The sequence below is a fragment of the Trichomycterus rosablanca genome, chromosome 4 (assembly GCF_030014385.1).
Source record: "Trichomycterus rosablanca isolate fTriRos1 chromosome 4, fTriRos1.hap1, whole genome shotgun sequence".
Taxonomy (NCBI): domain Eukaryota; kingdom Metazoa; phylum Chordata; class Actinopteri; order Siluriformes; family Trichomycteridae; genus Trichomycterus; species Trichomycterus rosablanca.
In genome coordinates, this window is record NC_085991.1 from 1,312,267 (window position 1) to 1,336,080 (window position 23,814).

A 23,814-nucleotide genomic window follows, 5' to 3' on the forward strand; every position below is an offset into this window, starting at 1 on the left:
TCACTGTCCATTTTATCAGCTCCACTTACCATATAGAAGCACTTTGTAGTTCTACAGTTACTGACTGTAGTCCATCTGTTTCTCTGCATGCTTTGTTAGCCCCCTTTCATGCTGTTCTTCAATGGTCAGGACCCCCACAGGACCACCACAGAGCAGGTATTATTTAGGTGGTGGATGGTGTGTTAATGTGTGTTGTGCTGGTATGAGTGGATCAGACACAGCAGCACTGCTGGAGTTTTTAAACACCTCACTGTCCCTGCAGGACTGAGAATAGTCCTGTGGGCAGCGTCCGGTGACCACTGATGAAGGTCTAGAAGATAACCGACTCAAACAGCAGCAATAGATGAGCGACCGCCTCTGACTTTACATCTACAGAGTGGACAACACACTACACACACTAACACACCACCACCATGTCAGTGTCACTGCAGTGCTGAGATCATCCACCACCTAAATAATACCTGCTCTGTGGTGGTCCTGTGGGGGTCCTGACCATTGAAGAGCAGCATGAAAGGGGGCTAACAAAGCATATGCAGAGAAACAGATGGACTACAGTCAGTAATTGTAGAACTACAAAGTGCTTCTATATGGTAAGTGGAGCTGATAAAATGGACAGTGAGTGTAGAAACAAGGAGGTGGTTTTAATGTTATGGCTGATCGGTGTACAATGCACATCCACAAGCAAGAAAACTAGCAGCCTTAACGTGGCCTCTTGTTCCTTACTAGAGTAAACACAGGGTCACAGATGAGCCCAGCCCAAGTACCCAGCCCAGAAAATATCAGAATCCTGGGCGTAGACATGTGAGGCAAAGTTCACTGGATAGACAAACTGATAAGCACCTTACAATGCAGAGTTAGTTGAAACCATTGACGTTGATGAAGATTTGGCAGGCGCACAGAAAAATGTCTTAAGTCAGGGGCTGCAAAATGAATATAAATGTGTGAACTAAAGCACACACACACACACACACACACACACACACACACACACACACACCTAACTTCCTTCTAGCTGCTGTTGAATAATCAAACCCTCGTTGTTCGGCAGCAGTGTTATCAGTAATCTCATCTTCTACCTGCATATTGATGTTCGGCTCTGATAAAGCTTCCAAAAATAAATGTTATATCAAATTTGAGTAGAATTTTATGGTGCGCTGGTGTTACAGTTAGGTGTGACAAAATCTTTTGTATCATAGTGCTTTAAAGTGAATTCTGGACGCAACATGTGGATGTTAGAAATGTGGAGACTGAGACCTTTGAGTTGTCATTAGCACGATTGCCCTGATTGGCCAAATTACAGTTTAAATAATGTGCTTCTTTAACAATTATTTAATCAATACACAATAAAAATGCCTGCCAGTATTATAACTTGCAGTTATTTATCTATAAAAGCAATACATTTAATTAAAAATAACTATAACTGTGTCAAATTCTTATTTCTTATTTTAAATCATGCATGCTGTTTTGTTGATGTAATTTTGGTCTTCCAATGTCTGAATAATGAGACGAGATGTTTGAGAGATGTAGGGAATGGAATGTACAGGCAGTTTATTACTGTGTGTGATCAAGGCTGCAGTGTGAAAGTCTAAATGAAGATCAAAGTCTGAGACAAAGATCAAAACCAAGGAGCTCAGGACCCGTGTTGCTGTGCAGCACCAAGTCCACCAGCTGAATTAAACACGAATTATGTGGACACATCTCTTAATTATTCGGTTCAGGTGTTTCAGCCATGCACATTGTTAGCAGGTGTATTACAACTCCAAATCAGAAAAAGTTGGGACAGCATGGAAATGCAAATAATAAAATGTAAGTTCCTTACATTGACTTTGACTTTTATTTGATGTCAGACAGGATGAACCTGAGATAACAGTCTGGATCCTTTTTGTCTTTGGTCCGGAGCACACGGCGTCCACCAAAAAAGACCTGGAGTGCTGATTCATCTGACCACAATACACGTTTTCACTGTGTGATGGTCCATCCTAGATGCCTCCGAGCCCAGAGAAGTCGACGCTGCTTCTGGACATGATTAACATAAGGCTTCTTTTTTGCACAGTAAAGTGTTAAGTATGATTTGTGCAGTAACTGTATTGTAGAGCTGATAAAGGTTTGATAAACTAATCCCTCACCCATGTGGTTATATCAGCTAGTGTTGAGTGGAGGTTCTTGATGCGGCGCCGTCTGAGGGATGGAAGATCACGAGCGTTCAGATTAAGCTCGCACCCTTGGCCTTTTTGCATTGAAATTCCTCCCAATTCATTGAATGGTTTAATGATATTCTGCACTGTAGAGGGAGAACATGCAAATCTCTTCCAATCTTTCTTTGAGGTTCATTGTTTTTAAACATTTCAATCATTTTCTCACACATTTGTGGACAAACTGGATCCTCTGATCATCTTTACTCATCAGAGACTCTCAGCCTTTCCTGGATGCTGCTTTTGTACCAAACCATGATTACAATCACCTGTTCACATCATTATTTAGTTTTTTCACCTCATTACTAGCCTTAAATTTCCCCCGTCCCAACTTCTTTTGGAATGTGTTGCAGGCCTGAAATGCAGGAATGGATGTTTATTAATAAATGAAATGAAGTTGAGCAGATAAAAGATGAAATATCTCAGGTTCATCCTGTCTGACATCAAATAAAAGTGAATGTAAGAAACTCTGTGTTTATTTTATTTGCATTTTTCATACTGTCCCAACTTTTTCTGATTTGTGGTTGTACATCAGTTGTATGCTTCTAGACTACTGGTCAGCATAACTGGTTTGATGTGGACTAACTACCTATTAAACACTTGTTGGATGAACTGTAATGTCGATCGTGAGCCAGGCCTTCTCGTCCAACATAAATACCTGTGGAAAGCCTTCACAGAAGACCATATAAACCATATAATGAACCATATAAAGGCCCATGGTTTTAAAATGGGATGTCCATCAAGATCATGGTCAGGTGTCCACATACAACCTCCATTTCAGGAAAAATTTAGACATACAATGAAAAGAAGAATCTGTAATTTTTTACTCTCCTGAATCTTTACAATGAAAAGTTTTCCAATGTTATAAATAATCATTCTAATTTGTAAATTTATAGAAACAGAGACACGTTTGACCATATAGTGTAGTTCAGGCTACTAAACCAGTTGGTATTTTTGGATCCTTGTTTAGATCTTAGCTCTCTACACCTTACGAGGCTTTAGTAGTTTTGAACCTGACATGTCTCCTGTATCTTGATTGTTCACCTACAGTCCACGTCAGGTGAAGGACCTGGGTGGATCACTAAGCTTCAGGACAAACACAGTCACCGGTTTCTGCTGAGTGGTGACTCTCGGTTCCACACCCACAATCTCCAGTGGTTTCAGAGTGGAGACGACAGGATTAACCCTGATCCTTCACAGATAAACACCAGGCCTGTTGTTCAGGCTGAAAACCGTCCAGTGCTTCCTTTCTAGAACTTTCTGTGGAATCCACAACATATTGCCTGTGTGTGTGTGTGTGTGTGTGTGTTGAAGCAAGTCATTGTGACGCTTCCTGCTTTTTCTCAATCCCGGCGTACGTTCAGGGTTTTCTTTGACTCCCAACATGAGAATGTGCAGCACGGCAGAAAAGCAGACAGTCATGTGCACCCAAGATGGACCTCCTTCAGGCAAAAGAGTCAGCATGATCCACAGATTGTTTTTACAGCTACGGACCCTGAATTCATTGTGTTATTTAAGTATTTAAATATCAAAAAGTGGTCAAAAGTATATGTACATCCCTCCTAATTACTAGGATTAGGTGTTTTAACCACACCCAGTGTACTGGGCTTATATCCGAGCCGTTTCCTGTTTCAGCATCAGTGTGTCACAGTGCACAAACACACGTTTTGATTACAAGCCTGGACTTTTAACTTAATAGGCACACATTCTCACAGGCACAGTCCAAAATCTTAAAAGCATTCATATAAGAGTGGAGGCTGTTATAACTGAAAAGGGGGACAAATATAAATAATGCTCATTGTTTTAAAATAGGTCATGGACCGATGTCCACATACTTCTGGCTACCTAATGTTTATAAAATTATAATTTATTACTGGAGTAATCTCCTTGAAGAGTGGCACAGTAGGCAGTGAAGGTGCCACAAAGCTCTAGGGTCCTGCAGACATAGGTTCAAACCTCACCTTAAGTCAGTGATGTTCTCTTGTCTGTGTGGGTTTCGTCTTGGAAATCTAATTCCTTCTCACCTCCAGAAACATGCTAGTAGGTGGAATGATCAGTATTAATTGACCATAATGAAGCCCGACCCTGATCAGAAAGATTTTTGAAGATGCACTAGGTTTTACTAACCACTTTATTCTGTTCAAGGCCACAGTGGGTCCGGTGCCACCCGGAAACACCGGACACAAGGTAAATTCATTATAGAGAAGAACCCTCACACAACCTAGACCAGCCAATCCACCTTCTGTATGTTGCTTTTTTAGGCTTGAGGAATCTGGAGTACCCGGAGGAAACCCGTGCTCACACAGGACGAACTCAATACTCCAGAGTCAAGGATCCAACCCAGGAGGCCACCCGAAAAAGAGGGCATTTCAAAATGAAATAATACAGAAGAGAATTTGGGGATTGTGAAGCGGGAAGCGGGGTGGGGTGGGGTGTGGGGGCAGAACTTGGTAAGAAGCTCTTCCATTCATACACACTAGCTCAGGTCAGGAGTTCATGTTGGGGTGGAAACTGGAATTTATGTAATTTTACGTCATGATGACGCCTTGACTCATTTATTATTCATTTCCCTGCACCGGAATGTATCAGGAATGTAACAATGAGACACATTTCCATCACGAAGGGCCTCCAACCTAATGTGGTGGTTTACAGTATCTGGTTATGATGTCAAGGTACGACTATGGAACGCCGCCACGGTTCGATTATTCGCTTAGGACACACATTTACATTTATTTTACTGGCAGACACGAACCCACTAAACTGTGTTAATTCCATCATCAACTGTAACCAAATGGCTCTGGGCTTCAAGCTCACAACCTTTCAATTATTAGAACGCTCATTTATTTATTCATTTATTCATGTTCACTAACCACTTTGTCATGGTCAGGACTGTAGTGGTCTGGTACTATCTGGAAACACACTAACTAGGTTTGAGACAGGAATACACCATGAATGAGATGTTAATCCATCACAGAATACCGTGTATCTACGTTATTATTCATCTATCACCATCTCTGGTTAACTGTTTGTTTTTGTATAGCCTTACTTTTAAATAAAAACCTTCTGATTTCACTGAAATGAATAAACATTTCCAGAATGTTCTAGGCAGGCAAACACAGAGTTAAAAAAAAAGCAGAAACGTTTGCCAGAATGTAATTTGTTGGATATTTAAATACAATTTGAATGCAGTTTTAAATACAGCGTCATGTGGAGGTCGGGTGTTTGATGAGAATAATTTGTTTATGATATTCAGTAGGTGAATTAAGGAGCTTTTTAAAAGTTTGTCATCCCTCTGCTAGGCCTGAGTTTTACCCCAGGTGGGGCGTACATCACTCACTCACTTTCTTAACCGCTTATCCAATTAGGGCCGCCTATCCCAGCTTCTCAATGGGCGCAAGGCACACAGTAACACCCTGGACAGGGCGCCAGTCCATCGCAGGGCAGACACACACACACACACTCACCTATAGGGCAATTCAGTGTCTCCAATTAACCTGACTGCATGTTTTTGGACTGTGGGAGGAAACCGGAGCTCCCGGAGGAAACCCACACAGACACTGGGAGAACATGCAAACTTCACACAGAAAGGACCCGGACCGCCCCGCCTGGGGATCGAACCCAGGACCTTCTTGCTGTGAGGCGACAGTGCTACCCACCGAGCCACCGTGTGGGGCGTACATGATGATTTTAAATAATAAAGGTTTTTTCTTTTATTTTGTCCTTCCCGCTCACTTTCTTCAATGTATGGTTAACTAACAGGGCAGTGGTAGCTCAGTGCTTAAAATACAGGACTAGTAACTGGAACATAGCTGCCAGGTTGTCACTGTTGGACCCTTGAGCAAGGCCCTTAACCCTCAACTGCTTGTAATGTGTACAGTCTCGATTGTAAGTTGCTTTGGATAAAGGTGTATGCTGAAAATGTCAATTTCCTTGGGCCTTTAAACAAGGCCCTTAACCTTTAATTGCTCAGATTGTGTACTGTCACAGTACTGTACGTCGCGTTGGACAAAAGCGTCTGCTAAATGCCGAAAATGAATGTAAGTTGTTCTGTATGTATATTTTCAGCGAACCCACAATAAACGTAAGAAGTGACACCATTCTGTGAAAGTTTCATGTTTTATTTCGTCACAGAACAATAAGTTTTGCAGAAATAATCGAAATACCAACACTGGCATACTGGGCATGGTGGGCAAGTCCATTACAAGGCAGATTAATTTTATACTCATCCGCGCCCTCTGGTGGAAACCTAAACCAACACTGACTCAGAGAACGGGAATTCCCCGGCTGTGTTCCAAATCCTTCCCTTCTCCCTATCCCCTAGACCCTACACACTGCTTAATGCACTGTGCGTGCTTTCGTGCTTTCCATAGACTAACCTCGTTTATTAGCACTACAGAGCATCGCTAGATATCATGTTTGCACTTGACTGTGTACTAGACGCGAATAAATTCATAAACTTATTAAAATTAGTGCACTACGTAGTGGACATGATGTGGTTTAGGACGCACTGCGGATCTTAACGCATTCCTGGCATCAGAAATGGCATTCCTCTCTGAACAGTCTGATTCATTGTCTGCAGTTGGTGGCTCAGTGGCGCCCTTTAGTGGACATTTATTATACAGGGTGTCCCTACAGTCTGGACACTTCACTTCAGGAAATATCACTAAATATAACTATATTATCATATGTTTACTAAAATACACACACATACATGTTGCATGACAGATAGTGGAAAACACATTGAAGATGTGTTCAATGTTCAGCTTTTTCCCCAGAGCTGTAACACTTTTTAACCAAAGTTGTTCTCTTGGGCAAATGTTGGTAAATACTGGTTAACAGTCTGTGTGCTGTCGGGTCTGTTAAATATGTTATATGTTACATGTCATACATGTGTAATTATCTGTACTATTATGTGTATTGTTTGTACTACTATGTGGACTATTGTGTGTATTATTGTGTGTATCACCAAAGCAAATTCCTCGTATGTGTAACATACCTGGCGAAATAAAGTGATTCTGATTCTGAGATGTTATTGATTAATATTTGACTACTTGTGGCCTAGCGGTTAAGGTGCTGGACTAGTAAGCCAAAGGTCGCTGGTTCAAGCCTCACCACTGCCAGACTGACACTGTTGGGCCCTTGATCAAGGCCCTTAACCCTCAATTGCTTAGACAATATACTGGCACAGTACTGTAAGTCGCTTTGGATAAAAGCGTCTGCTAAATGCTGAAAATGTAAATGTAAATGTGTCCAGATTTCAGGGACACCCTGTACTTTGTTCTGTCCCTACGATACGTGGCCAAAAGTATGTAGACACCCCCTTTTAACTTCACACATAGGGACGATTTGAAGCTGCCAATCCACCTTTTGCATGCTTTAATGAGGTGAAAAATAGCATGAATGTTGGAAGGAAACCTACATGGACACAAAAACCTGACACAAGTGTCGCTGTTATTCAATATTGGTGTTTAGCCTCGTCCTTGATTCAGTAAACACTCTAATATGGTGGTGAGATGGTGAAACACTGGGTACAAACGGTTCACAAATCACTTTGATTTGTTTGTTTTTGCATTTAACCTACTGTCCCAACTTTTTTTTGGATTCGTACAAAAAGAAACATTAATATGCTGCCATATAAAGCATCCCAGTTAACATTTCACATGTTTAATGCATGTTTTTTTAATATACTTATTTATTTGCACAGTCAGTCAATATAGAGCCTGAACAGGGCTCTAATTCATTCATACACTTTACATTCATTCATACATTCTATTATTTATTACACGCAGCAAAGTCAACTCACTCACATTGCGGATTTTTCCACTGATTGTAGTTCAATTGCAGCCTAAAAAACTACATTTCCCATAATCCCCCGCTCTACCGTCTCGCAGCAGAGCAGCCATTGTTGTCTCCTATCGGTATTTTCTGCGTCAACAGTGACACAGCAAAAATAGTCATAAGAAAAATACCGAGTATAAATCACACGTTCATGAAGTTCACATTTAATAAAAAATATTATTTTGCCGTTTTGTCTCATTAAGAACAAAGATTTAATTGAGAAGCTATGTTGCTAACTGGAGGGCTGTACAGCTGGAGTACCCGGATGTAAGGGCGATATCTGATTGGTTTCTATGATCCAGCTGTGACGAGCCTGGCGAACAGCGATGAATAAAATTAATTATATTTATAGAAAGTTTAAATATACTTTACATATTTTAAATATACAATATTAAAATTTATATATATTTAAATTATATATAAACATTTCAAATTTAATTAGAACGATCATATAAAACTAATATATAGAATAGACCCGATCATGACGAAGCAGTTAGTCAAGGTGAATAAATAAATAAATAAATAAATAAATATATGAATAAAAAATACTGTTTTATTTTTTGCTTATTGATGATCTGTGATGATTAATAAATGTTAAACTTTCATTGAAAATAAGTTTCAAAATACTAACTTACATTTAAGACATACTTTATTTATATTTTATTATTAGGTTCTGAAAATACTACAAAATTATTATCTATTATATATTTAGTTGTTTAAATTTGAAATATTGTAATGCAAAATAATCTTTTATTTTGTTAGTAGTGATACTATTTATGGTAATTATGAGATAATATTTAACAATATTTGTGTATTTATATATATATATATTAGATGTATTATTGGTTGTACAGTAGTATATTATAAAATAATACAACAATTTGTATGAACAATATTCAAATATAATGACTAAATCTAATATTTTAAGTATAGAAGACATGGTTATTATCAATGTATTATATAAATAATATAATTTAAAATATATTATACATTTTATATATTAACATATTAGTACACATTACATACAGTGGCTTCTTTAGTTGTTTACATTTGAAGCATTTTAATGTAAAATAAAAAATTTTTTTGTTGAAAATGATAAATATATATGATAATTATGTGATAATATACAACAATATTTGTGTATTTTTAATTTTTGATAAAAAACTATATTTTATTTAACAATAATTTAATAAAGCGTGATAAATTGTGATCTTTGACTTTTAAAGTATATTGTTGGTAATATATTATATAAAATATTGCAATTAATAGTGTAATAATATTCAAATACACAAACTTAAAGTATAGAACGCATTGGTTATTATCAAAATAAAATGACATTTTCGGCATTTAGGAGACGCTTTTATCCAAAGCAACTGATGAGGGTTGAATTGAGGGTTAAGGGCCTCGCTCAAGGGCCCAACGGTGACAACCTGGCAGTGGTGGGGTTTGAACCGGCAAACTTCTGATTACTGGTCCAGTACCTTAACCACTAGGCTACAGCTGCCCTTTAATATAATATAATATAATATAATATAATATAATATAATATAATATAATATAATTAATATAATATAATATCATATCATATCATATCATATCATATCATATCATATCATATCATATCATATCATATATTAATATAATATAATATAATATAACATAATATAATATAATATAATATAATAATATAATATAATATAATATAATATAATATAATATAATTAATATAATATAATAATGATTATTTAACGAGATGATGACGTCAGCTACGTGACGCCATTCCGTATTCACGACTGTGTGCGTAGCGCCTGTTGCGCTCTCAGTTCCCAGCGTGCACCGCGGCGCTTAGCCATCTTGTCTAGAGCTGGAATATTTTACACTTATTTGTTGTTTTTTTTTGCTCGTCGGTTCTTCTCACTTTTGCGGCTTTTCTTGCGCTTGTCCCGCTCCGTGTTTGATGAGAACGCAGTGACGGTGTGAACATGAACCCACGGCGGCTCTGCTGATCCGCTCCGCCGCTCGGTGCCTGTGGGAGGTAGATGTGAGGCCCGGGGGGGGGGGGAGCGGAGCCCCTCGGACTGAAGTTACAGCTTCAGCCGGGAGACGAAGCGCCCGAGTCGGCTCGGTGTTGACCGCGGAGGCCGGGACTGAGACGGGGCTGGTGGGGCTGTTTTTAATGGGTTTGTGGTGGAGCTCGAGAATGCAACAGGACAGAAGAAGAGGAAGAGCGCTGACGCACCATGATCAGGACTGGAGAAGAGAATAAATAAACTGAGAGTCGGTGATTATAAATATAGAATTTTAGAACAAATGCGTTCATCTGTCTGATTGATCTGGCTGGCATCGTTGATAATCGGTTCGATGATACATTGCGGTATTGGACACGCATGGTATTGTTATCGTGGACACTTGTGCATATTGGCATTCCATTCTGGTGGAGCCTGGCCAGCTTGGACTCGCTCCTGTTTAATGTTTGTGCTCCTGGCATAAACAGAGTCCTGCTCGGTGCCACCTTCCTAGTTCTGGTTTAAAGTTGATCGAGGTACCTCTTCTTGTTGTTGTAATTCTCCTTATTACTATAATCGTTATCGTTTCTTCAAACATGTCGAAAATGCCAGCGAAGAAGAAGAGCTGCTTTCAGATCACCAGCGTGATCCAGGCTCAGGTGGGCTCGGGCGCCGGCGTGGACGACGCGGAGAGCCTGGACGACCCGGACGAGTCCCGCACCGAAGACGCGTCGTCCGAGATCTTCGACGTGTCCCGGGCCGACTTCGAGCCGGACGCGTGCGACCAGAGCTGGTGCGAGGAGGCCGCGAACAGCGCCGGACAGGGACAACAGCCGCCGGGGGCTCCGGCCGGTCCAGGTCCGCAACCGGTCGGCTGCAGTTCGCGCTTCCGGGTCATCAAGCTGGACCACGGGACGGGAGAACCCTTCCGCCGGGGGCGCTGGATGTGCGCGGAGTTCTACGACAAAGAGCCCGAGGCTTCGACGATCGCCGGGAGGACTTCAGACGGCGTCAGGCATGCCGGCGAGCACCTGGCGGACCGGGATAGCGGATTAGGCGTCTCCGTGGTGCCGCAGGCTGGCAGCGACGCCACCGTCGCCGTGCTGGACCCAGCCTCCCAACACCATCCGTTCGATCCCGCTAACGAAGTAAACAAGGCGGTACCCGCACAGCCCTTGGCGCCACCTCACACTCTTCTCACGACAGGCCACGGTGGCATGAACCAGGCCTCTCTGCTGCAGAAGTCGCCCGTTACTCCTCAGCTGTACCCGAACCGAGCGCCGCCGAACGCTCAGCTACCGATGAGCCACCACATGCCAAACCGAACCGCCATGCTGCCCGCGCCCAACCTGGACTTCCACGCACAGCACCTGTCCCTGCCCCTCAAGGTGCCGGGAGAACTGAACGTGTCGATGTCGGCCGGCCAGTCGGCGCATCCTCCGAACCTGATGGAGTGGGCGGGCGTGATGGCGAGTCTCGCCCCGGCGTCCGTGCTTCAGTATTCGGGTCTGGCCGTGGCTGCCCAGAACCTGCCGGCCTCGGGCGTGGGGGGCGTCCCGGCGCCGGACGTCGGCCGGAGGAAATCGGACGCGGCGGCGGCGGCGGCGCCCGAGGAGGCGGGCCTGGTTTCCAACCCCGTGGTGAACAGCCTGTTCGGGATCGCCATCCCCATCGACGGGGACGAGGACAGGTGAGCGCAGACCGACACCTACATACAGGTTTCACAATCCAGGTTCTCATGCTGGAATCAGACTGGTCAGGGTCGTGGGGTGCCCACGACCACTCGATAGCAGTCTTACTTTGATTTTATGTATTGAGAATATATGATGTTGTGAGGTTGATTTGTACCGAATAGTGGGATTTCGTACCATCAGTACTGTTTCTGATGCTGAAATCAGACTGGTCAGGGTCTCCGGGTGCCTGGCACCACCCTATAACAGTGGGCACAGGGCACTAAATTACTGACACGCCCCCTTACTTTGATTTTAATCCTTTATGTATTGAGAATATATGATGTTGTGAGGTTGATTTGTACCGAATAGTGGGATTTCGTACCATCAGTACTGTTTCTGATGCTGAAATCAGACTGGTCAGGGTCTCCGGGTGCCTGGCACCACCCTATAACAGTAGACACAGGGCACTAAATTACTGACACGCCCCCTTACTTTGATTTTAATCCTTTATGTATTGAGAATATATGATGTTGTGAGGTTGATTTGTACCGAATAGTGGGATTTCGTACCATCAGTACAGTTTCTAATGCTCGAATCAAACTGGTCAGGGTCGCTGGGTGTCCAGCACCACCTGATAACAGTGGAAACAGGGCACAAAATCACTCACACGCCCCCTTACTTTGATTTTAATCCTTTATGTATTGAGAATATATGATGTTGTGAGGTTGATTTGTACCGAATAGTGGGATTTTGTACCATCAGTACTGTTTCTAGTGCTGAAATCAGACTGGTCAGGGTCGTGGTGTGCCCAGCACCACCTGATAACACTGTGCACAGGGCACACAATCACTGACACGCCCATTTACCCTCTGATTTGTTTCCTTTATGTATTGTAATGTAAATATATGATGATGTGAGGTTGATTTGTACCGAATAGTGGGATTTTGTACCATCAGTACTGTTTCTAGTGCTGAAATCAGACTGGTCAGGGTCGCTGGGTGTCCAGCACCACCTGATAACAGTGGGCACAGGACACTAAATTACTGTCATGCCCCCTTACTTTGATTTTAATCCTTTATGTATTGAGAATATATGATGTTGTGAGGTTGATTTGTACCGAACAGTGGGGTTTTGTACCATCACTACTGTTTCTGATGCTGAAATCAGACTGGTCAGGGTCGCTGGGTGCCTGGCACTACCTAATAACAGTTGGCACAGGGCACAAGCTCACTCACATGCCTTCTAAAGTCAATTATTTATTCAGATTTTCTTCCTTTTGTATTAAAAATGTACGATGTCGTCGTACGATCTGTTCAGAATAGTAGGATTTCGTTCCATCACTACTGGGATTCGTGTAGAGTTGAAAGTGAGGCCAGTTTGAGGCCAGATGCATAAATAGCCTCTTGTTTTCTTCACACGTTCAGTTTCAGTCTAATGCAGAAGTTCTTGGTGTCCGGTCAGCGTTTCCTTATTTCTGTAAACGCGCCGTGACCTTCAGTGCCACCGAAACGTGGCAGAACTTCAGACGTGGCGTCGGCGGCCGCGCCGGCTCCCCGTTACCTGTGCGGAAAGCCGACGGGCGTAGGAGGAAACGTGGATGAGATCAGAAATCACTGGTTTTATGTTCGGCTGTTTACGTTCCGGCTCTGCGGCGTGTAAGAGGCTCTGCGCCCGCCCGAGGGCTCGATGTGTACGACAGATTACGGAGGGAAGCGTTGCGCAATAGCGTGGCACGGGATCAAACCCAGAAACGCGAGTTTGCACCTGGAGCGCAGCAGCAGCACCCGTGTAGCGCGTCCACACATTTTATCAGCTCCACTTACCATACAGAAGCACTTTGTAGTTCTACAATTACTGACTGTAGTCCTTTCATGCTGTTCTTCAATGCTCAGGACCACCACAGGACCACCACAGAGCAGGTATTATTTGGGCGGTGGATGATTCTCAGCACTGCAGTGACACTGACATGGTGGTGGTGTGTTAGTGTGTGTCGTGCTGGTATGAGTGGATCAGACACAGCAGCGCTGCTGGAGTTTGTAAACATCGTGTCCACTCACTGTCCACTCTATTAGACGCGCCTACCTAGTCGGTCCACCTTGTAGATGTGAAGTCAGAGACGATCGCTCATCTATTGCTGCTGTTTGAGTCGCTCATCTTCTAGACCTTCATCAGTGCCCACGGGGCGCTGTCGGCTGGATGTTTTTGGTTGGTGGACGATTCTCGGTCCAGCAGTGACAGTGAGGTGTTTAAAAACTCCACTCATACCAGCACAACACACACTAACACACCACCACCATGTCAGTGTCACTGCAGCGCCGAGAATCATCCACCACCTAAATAATACCTGCTCTGTGGTGGTCCTGTGGGGGTCCTGACCATTGAAGAACAGCATGAAAGGACTACAGTCAGTAATTGTAGAACTACAAAGTGCTCCTATATGGTAAGTGGAGCTGATAACATGGACAGTGAGGGTAGAAACAAGGAGGTGGTTATAATGTTATGGCTGATGGGTGTATTTGCGACAGGTACGACCTGTGTGGAACACTTTACTAGTGAATGAGCTCAGGTGTTTCAGCCACGCCCATTTCTGACAGGTTAAACGTTAGTCTTTCAGGAACGTTCCTAACCTGTGCATGAAGTCTGGTCTGTGTTGTGTGAGCTATGAATGGGATGAATTGGAACCACACATGCTCCCCACAGAGACACTGTGCTTGAGTGCTTCGTTAATTATTATCTTTTCAATGGCTCGTTCGTTGTTCCTCTGATGGACGTGTCCGTATATCTTGTTGCTGCCCGTCCTCTTCCTCTTTCACCTGCAACCTCAACAGCGTGTGAATCTGAGCTGAACCTGCATCAGTGTGGAATAAGCGTCAGATCCAGGGTTACAGCTCCACATGTATCTGTGTTTATCTGGATTCTCCTCCCTGTTTCACTTTTAAACTTGTGTTACAGCTCCAGCTTCTGAGAAATGGTGAGAATCAGAATCAGCTTCTCCCAGAGTCTAAAACGCTTCTGGTTGAAAATAAAGCTTAACGTGGTTTAATGTAGTAAAAGAAGGAGACAGGAGCACTAAACTTCTCTTCATTATTACTGCTCATAAGTTCCTCCACTAATCACATTCCTCACTCGCTGTTTTACTACAGTAAGTCGCTTTTACCGCCTCCTATCAAACAGTTCGTCTTATTGGAGGAGCTTCGAAAAGGTCAGCGAACAGCAAACTGGGGGCAAAGTTCAATCAGGTGAATTTAGAGCGGCGCGGCAAGTGTAAAAAAAAACCCGCGAGCGTTAGTTCTAGTTTTTGATGACGTGGCTTGTGAGGGGTATGTGTACACACACGCTGGAACCAGAGCTGGGATCTCGAGTACATCGTATCGAATCTGCAGTTACGACCTCTGCTGGCTGCACAGAGATGGGAAAAGAGTGCTCTCTGTCTCAGGGTGCGTCTCTCCGTACACGACGCTGAGCTCCACCGCGCTCGTCAAAGTGTAGGGGATGAGATGCGTACGGCTGCTGCCCACGTGTCGGAGGGGGCGCGGGTTAGCTTCGTTCTCCTCGATCAGAGCGGGGATCGGCGTCGGTGGAGAGGAGAAGATGCATAAAGGAAATATATATATGTATATAAGAGTACGTCACGGACACCCGCAGGCCTGAAACGCGCCAACATGGAACGTTTGGCTAGATAGAAAGAAAGCCTGAATAAAAATTGTATTGACGTTTTATTGGCTGATTTAATCGCGTTATTAATCCATCGTTGGAAGACACGAGTTCTCTCACGTCTTTCCTCGAACCCTCCCTGAGAACATGGCGTGTCTCGTGCTCCACACCCAGCTCGTGCTTAAGACCCTCTGCTCCAGGCGATCGGGGGATTATATTTATTTAGCCGAGGACAAAAGCGCACATTCTTGGGTGCAAACCCCCCCCCCACACACACACCTTTTCGTAGGTTGTGAGATTACCGATCATAGATCATCGACACCCGTGGTGGTAATTTAGTCGGCGAGTTTGCACTCGTCCCGCCGCCATCACGTCGACCCGGGTACGGAGCGGCAGCGGGGCTCACGGGCGGGTCTGTGATGAGTCTCAGATCAGCCCTGCAGAACTGGGGTGGGGGTTTGGTGCCTCAGCAGTGACGGAGCAGGACCACGCTGCCCTCTGTGCCCTCTCCTCTACCGCTCGTGCAAGCGTTTCAGGATGCCAACCTATAACGTCCATGCCATACAGGACCGGTTTGTGACCTCCGCAGAGCGCCTCGCCAGGAATGGAGCAGGGTCACGCTGCCCTCTGTGCCCTCTGTTCCATTGCTAGTGCTGGCATCTTCCTTGTGCGCCAACTTTCATGTCGTACAGGACCAGTTTTGGAATGGGGGTTGGGGTATGGTAACCTTTTAGGATTCCCATCTTTGCATCCCGAATCCGCCGACCTCTGCAGAGCGCCTCCGCAGGCATGGTGCAGGACCACGCTACCCTCTGTTCCCTCTGTTCCACCCCTCATGCCAACTTTGGTTCAAGCAGGAGGAGTTTGCTGTTTGTTGACCTTTTCAAAGCTCCTCCAATGAGACGAACTGTTTGATACGAGGCGGTAAAAGCGACTTGGACAATTTCGTGTCTCCAGTTCACCTCACTTGCACGTCTTTGGACTGTGGGAGGAAACCCACGCGGACACGTGGAGAACATGCAGACTCCACACGGAAAGGACCCGGACCGCCCCACCTGGGGATCGAACCCAGGACCTTCTTGCGGTCAGGTGACCGTGCCACCCACCGAGCCACCGTGAGCAGTCAGTGCTCTCTGTGCTGTTTGAGATTTGAAGCGAATGAGTGAGTTTTTGTGCTGACGCTGCTTCGGCCGCTCGGCTTCCTCCCGAAACTTTCGGTTCCTGAGCTGCAGAGGAAACCGAGCGGCGCGGGTGCAAACGGCTTTGATGTGTCGCTCTGAACGTTCCGAAGTGCAAAATGTCGACCGCACGGCTCCTCGTCAGCGCTCGCCGGATCCTGCTCTACCTGTTCCGCTCCGCTCGGCTGATTTATTTGCCTTTATTCTTCTCCAGCCGAGGAGCTCGGCGCCGTGACTGCCGATGCCCTCCGGCTCTTGACGTGGAAGATCTGTCGGTTTTTATTCATGCGCGGGAGCGCGGCCCTTCCCTCGAGCTACCGACCTTGTTCTGGTGATGTAGTCGTAAAACTTTGCTACCGACATTTAGTTTTTGCATTTTTCTTCCTTGTCTGTTTAGATTCCTCGTTGGAATTTGTTCCTCGAACAGCAGAGATCGCCCTGTCGGACCCCCCCCCCCACCCTGCCTCGGGCACCCTGTCTGTCGGCTCTGCCTGTCGGACGCCTGGCCGGCTCGATAGCACCGCTGAGATTTAGACTCAGTAAAGAGAACCAGCGCATTAGGACGTGTTGGCGTACTTCGTTATGTACACAGAATCGAAACAAACAACTCCCACCACTAGGGGGTGCATTGAGAGATTTGGGCTGCTCTCACTCACTCGCTCACTCACTTTCTTAACCCCTTATCCAGTTAGGGTTGCGGAGGGGTGCTGGAGCCTATCCCAGCTTTTTCAATGGGCGCAAGGCACACAGTAACACCCTGGACGAAGCGCCGGTCCATCGCCGGGCACACACACACACACACACACTCACCTATAGGGCAATTCAGTGTCTCCAACTAACCTGAGTGCATGTTTTTGGACTGTGGGAGGGAAGGGCAGTTGTAGCCTAGTGGTTAAGGTACTGAACTAGTAATCGAAAGGTCGCTGGTTCAAGCCCCACCACTGCCAGGCTGCCACTGTTGGGCCCTTGAGCAAGGCCCTTAACCCGGCAACCCTCACAGGACCCCCACAGAGCAGGTATTATTTAGGTGGTGGATCATTCGCAGCACTGCAGTGACACTGACATGGTGGTGGTGTGTTAGTGTGTGTCGTGCTGGTATGAGTGGATCAGACACAGCAGCGCTGCTGGAGTTTTTAAACACCGTGTCCACTCACTGTCCACTCTATTAGACGCTCCTACCTAGTCGGTCCACCTTGTAGATGTAAAGTCAGAGACGATCGCTCATCTATTGCTGCTGTTTGAGTCGATCATCTTCTAGACCTTCATCGGTGCTCACGGGGCGCTGTTGGATGGATATATTTGGTTGGTGGACGATTCTCAGTCCAGCAGTGACAGCGAGGTGTTTAAAAACTCCAGCAGCGCTGCTGTGTCTGATCCACTCATACCAGCACGACACACACTAACACACCACCACCATGTCAGTGTCACTGCAGTGCTGAACAGGGTGAAAGGGGGGTAACAAAGCATGCAGAGAAACAGATGGACTACAGTCAGTAATTGTAGAGCTACAAAGTGCTTCTATATGGTAAGTGGAGCTGATAATAAAATGGACAGTGAGGGTAGAAACAAGGAGGTGGTTATAATGTTATGGCTGATGTTAGTTCGAGCACTCGGGTGGTTCCGCGGTCTAAAGTGCCAATTCACCACCGACCAACTTCTCTTTTTTCTGCATTAATCAGCTCGTCTGTTCGGTTCTGTTCATTTTTTTAACGCGAGGCCTGATTTATTTTCGTCTCGTGAAGTTTATGTTCGCAGCAGCACAGACTTGATTTCGCACTTCGAAGAGATCGATGCAGGTCAAAATCGGGGCGTGTTGTTAAAATTAGGGCCACTTTTATCGCGAAACCGACCTTGTTAGTGTCTTTAATCGGCTGTTTTCCTTTGCTCGGATTGGGGTTTTGTGCTCGGCGATGCCGAGCGCCCGTACGCTCTGTGATTCTAACAGCCGCGTCTGTCCGTCGGTGGCTCTGTGGTCGGCCTGCAGTGCTAATTTAGGGCCTCTAAAAATAGCCGGACCTCCTGGTGCGGCTCTGAGAGGGCGCCGAGTGTCTCGTGTGCGCGGAGGGGAAGCGGACGCGACCGCCTTCGCCCTCTCCCTCGCCCTGCTGCGTTACTCTCTACTCATCGTCGATTAGGTGTCTTAGCCACGCCCACTTGTGCGTTCTGATGCGTTCCGTGTGCAGGAACCGCGCCGGGCTGCGAGGACCCGACCTCGTTCCCGGCACGCACCTTCGGGACGAATCGGAACGCTGAATGCATGCCGCTCGAGCGTTCGTTGGTCCAAATGGACACAGATTTCCACAGGCGAGCTCCGAAACCTGGACCGGCCGCTATTATAGCGCTTTCCTTACCTACCGTACTTTGGTCATTTCCAATTCCCTATTAGAGCGTCGCAAACGAGCGCTCGCCTCTCCAATACGATTCCACCAGAGTCCAGTGGGCTTGTGCTTTACACCACTTCAGCCTGATCCTGGAAGACCCTTGGATCAGCAGCTTGATGGTCGAGCTGTTGCTGCTCCTAGACGTCTGCGTTCCACTATTGTGGGGATTGGTGCACCTTCAGTGTTAGTCGCGCTACGCCCCGTGTGTCCCTCCGCGATCACACAGCAGGCATCTAGACAGCCCTGATTGGCCGAACAGCCTTGGTGTTGGTAGGTGCACTTGTCAGCGTGGTCAGCGCAGGTCCCGAGCCCGGATACGATGAGTGTCGCGTCAGGAAGGGCATCAGACGTGTTCTTCTTCTTGCTTCCTAACGTTCTCTCTTCTCTCTCTCGGCGTGACCGGGCGCAGGAACCCCTCTACGGTTTTCTACAAGGCCTTCCAGCCTGGCGCTAGGCAGCAGAGGTACGGTATGTGGTGGACTGGGCATCGGCTTCGGCATCGACACCTTGGCACGGGCGTGTACTGCATGGCATCGTGGTCTTCGGCCGATTGCTTTGTGTTTGGCGCTGCTGCAGATTTACGGCGTGTTTGCTTGGAATCACTAACAAACGTGTGACGACGCTTCCGGTTGGAACCCCAAAAGGCCGCCGGTCAGGTTCTGCCCTTCGGGTGGCGCTGTGTTCCGGTCTTATGGGGTGCCAACCTGATACTGGTGCAACTGGCTGTGTTTGGGAGTGCTGCTGTTTTTTTCCTTTGGCTCTGATGACCCCTGCTGGCTGAGTTTAACCCTCGCTGGATGAGAAGGGCGCCCCCTTCAGGACTTTTTTTTGTGCTGTCGCATCTAACAGACACTAGGAGGCGCTGCTGCGGTGCCACCCAAACACCCTTTTGCCCGTTCTTTGTAGCGGTACAGTCTTATTTTGCTGTGTAGACTTTGGTCCTTTCACCTACCCCATCCAAAAATAAAAAGGGAAACCCCCTGTAGAGCCCCCTACTGAACAGTTTGGGGATTTCCCTAAAAAATCTATGTTATTGTGAATGGTTTGGTTTTCTTTTTGTGGCATGGCTTGATAATTCTTGGTTGCTGGTGAAACCTCTGTCCATATAAATAGGGTTAGGTTGATCTAATAGATCCCTCACACGCACCATCAGATCCACATCTAATAGATCCCTCACACGCACCATCAGAACCACATCTAATAGATCCCTCTCCCTCACATGCACCACCAGATGCACATCTAATAGATCCCTCACCCTCACACGCACCATCAGATCCACATCTAATAGATCCCTCACCCTCACACGCACCATCAGAACCACATCTAATAGATCCCTCACCCTCACACGCACCACCAGATCCACATCTAATAGATCCCTCACCCTCACACGCACCATCAGAACCACATCTAATAGATCCCTCACCCTCACACGCACCACCAGATCCACATCTAATAGATCCCTCACCCTCACACGCACCATCAGATCCACATCTAATAGATCCCTCACCCTCACACGGACCACCAGATCCACATCTAATAGATCCCTCACCCTCACACGCACCATCAGAACCACATCTAATAGATCCCCTCACCCTCACACGCACCATCAGATCCACATCTAATAGATCTCTCACCCTCACACGCACCATCAGATCCACATCTAATAGATCCCCTCACCCTCACACGCACCATCAGATCCACATCTAATAGATCCCTCACCCTCACACGCACCATCAGATCCACATCTAATAGATCCCTCACCCTCACACGCACCATCAGATCCACATCTAATAGATCTCTCACCCTCACACGCACCATCAGATCCACATCTAATAGATCCCCTCACCCTCACACGCACCATCAGATCCACATCTAATAGATCTCTCACCCTCACACGCACCATCAGATCCACATCTAATAGATCCCTCACCCTCACACGCACCATCAGATCCACATCTAATAGATCTCTCACCCTCACACGCACCACCAGATCCACATCTAATAGATCCCTCACCCTCACACGCACCATCAGATCCACATCTAATAGATCTCTCACCCTCACACGCACCATCAGATCCACATCTAATAGATCCCTCACCCTCACACGCACCATCAGATCCACATCTAATAGATCTCTCACCCTCACACGCACCATCAGATCCACATCTAATAGATCCCCTCACCCTCACACGCACCATCAGATCCACATCTAATAGATCCCTCACCCTCACACGCACCATCAGATCCACATCTGATAGATCCCTCACCCTCACACACACCATCAGATCCACATCTAATAGATCTCTCACCCTCACACACACGCACCATCAGATCCACATCTAATAGATCCCCTCACCCTCACACGCACCATCAGATCCACATCTAATAGATCTCTCACCCTCACACGCACCATCAGATCCACATCTAATAGATCTCTCACCCTCACACACACCATCAGATCCACATCTAATAGATTCCCTCACCCTCACACGCACCATCAGATCCACATCTAATAGATCTCTCACCCTCACACGCACCACCAGATCCACATCTAATAGATCCCTCACCCTCACACGCACCATCAGATCCACATCTAATAGATCTCTCACCCTCACACGCACCATCAGATCCACATCTAATAGATCCCTCACCCTCACACGCACCACCAGATCCACATCTAATAGATCCCTCACCCTCACACGCACCATCAGATCCACATCTAATAGATCTCTCACCCTCACACGCACCATCAGATCCACATCTAATAGATCCCTCACCCTCACACGCACCATCAGATCCACATCTAATAGATCTCTCACCCTCACACGCACCATCAGATCCACATCTAATAGATCTCTCACCCTCACACGCACCATCAGATCCACATCTAATAGATCCCCTCACACGCACCATCAGATCCACATCTAATAGATCCCTCACCCTCACACGCACCATCAGATCCACATCTAATAGATCCCTCACACGCACCATCAGATCCACATCTGATAGATCCCTCACACGCACCATCAGATCCACATCTAATAGATCCCCTCACCCTCACACGCACCATCAGATCCACATCTAATAGATCCCTCATCCTCACACACACCATCAGATCCACATCTAATAGATCCCTCACCCTCACACACACCATCAGATCCACATCTAATAGATCCCTCACCCTCACACGCACCATCAGATCCACATCTAATAGATCCCTCACCCTCACACACACCATCAGATCCACATTTAATAGATCCCTCACCCTCACACACACCATCAGATCCACATTTAATAGATCCCTCACCCTCACACGCACCATCAGATCCACATCTAATAGATCCCTCACACACACCATCAGATCCACATCTAATAGATCCCTCACACGCACCATCAGATCCACATCTAATAGATCCCTCACACGCACCATCAGATCCACATCTAATAGATCCCTCACACGCACCATCAGATCCACATCTAATAGATACCCTCACACGCACCATCAGATCCACATCTAATAGATCCCTCATCCTCACACACACCATCAGATCCACATCTAATAGATCCCTCACCCTCACACACACCATCAGATCCACATCTAATAGATCCCTCACCCTCACACACACCATCAGATCCACATCTAATAGATCCCTCACCCTCACACGCACCATCAGATCCACATCTAATAGATCCCTCACCCTCACACACACCATCAGATCCACATCTAATAGATCCCTCACCCTCACACACACCATCAGATCCACATCTAATAGATCCCTCACCCTCACACACACCATCAGATCCACATCTAATAGATCCCTCACCCTCACACGCACCATCAGATCCACATCTAATAGATCCCTCACCCTCACACACACCATCAGATCCACATCTAATAGATCCCTCACACGCACCATCAGATCCACATCTAATAGATCCCACACCCTCACACGCACCATCAGATCCACATCTAATAGATCCCTCACCCTCACACGCACCATCAGATCCACATCTAATAGATCCCACACCCTCACACGCACCATCAGATCCACATCTAATAGATCCCTCACACACACCATCAGATCCACATCTAATAGATCCCTCACACGCACCATCAGATCCACATCTAATAGATCCCTCACCCTCACACACACCATCAGATCCACATTTAATAGATCCCTCACACACACCATCAGATCCACATTTAATAGATCCCTCACCCTCACACGCACCATCAGATCCACATCTAATAGATCTCTCACCCTCACACGCACCATCTGATCCACATCTAATAGATCCCTCACCCTCACACGCACCATCAGATCCACATCTAATAGATCCCTCACACGCACCATCAGATCCACATCTAATAGATCCCACACCCTCACACGTACCATCAGATCCACATCTAATAGATCCCTCACACGCACCATCAGATCCACATCTAATAGATCCCTCACACGCACCATCAGATCCACATCTAATAGATCCCTCACACGCACCATCAGATCCACATCTAATAGATCCCTCACACGCACCATCAGATCCACATCTAATAGATCCCTCACACGCACCATCAGATCCACATCTAATAGATCCCTCACACGCACCATCAGATCCACATCTAATAGATCCCTCACCCTCAGATCCACATCTAATAGATCCCTCACCCTCACACACACCATCAGATCCACATCTAAAAGATCCCTCACCCTCACCATCAGATCCACATTTAATAGATCCCTCACCCTCACACGCCCCATCAGATCCACATCTAATAGATCCCTCACCCTCACACGCACCATCAGATCCACATTTAATAGATCCCTCACCCTCACACGCACCATCAGATCCACATCTAATAGATCCCTCACCCTCACACGCACCATCAG

The 23,814-nt window shown here is 46.1% G+C and overlaps 1 protein-coding gene across 2 annotated transcripts in view; it reads left to right on the forward strand.

The window, feature by feature from the left end:
* The first annotated feature begins 9,887 nt into the window (after window positions 1–9,887).
* Window positions 9,888–23,814, forward strand: part of tsc22d2 (TSC22 domain family 2) — a 29,107-nt gene continuing 15,180 nt past the window's right edge. The window contains exons 1-2 of one of the 2 annotated variants that reach the window (XM_062993740.1): window positions 9,888–11,726; window positions 19,332–19,385. In XM_062993740.1, coding sequence (XP_062849810.1) covers window positions 10,633–11,726; window positions 19,332–19,385 — 1,148 coding nt within the window. In that variant the 5' untranslated portion in view covers window positions 9,888–10,632. The remainder of the gene's footprint in view (window positions 11,727–19,331; window positions 19,386–23,814) is intronic. The other variant, XM_062993741.1, reaches the window with a different exon arrangement.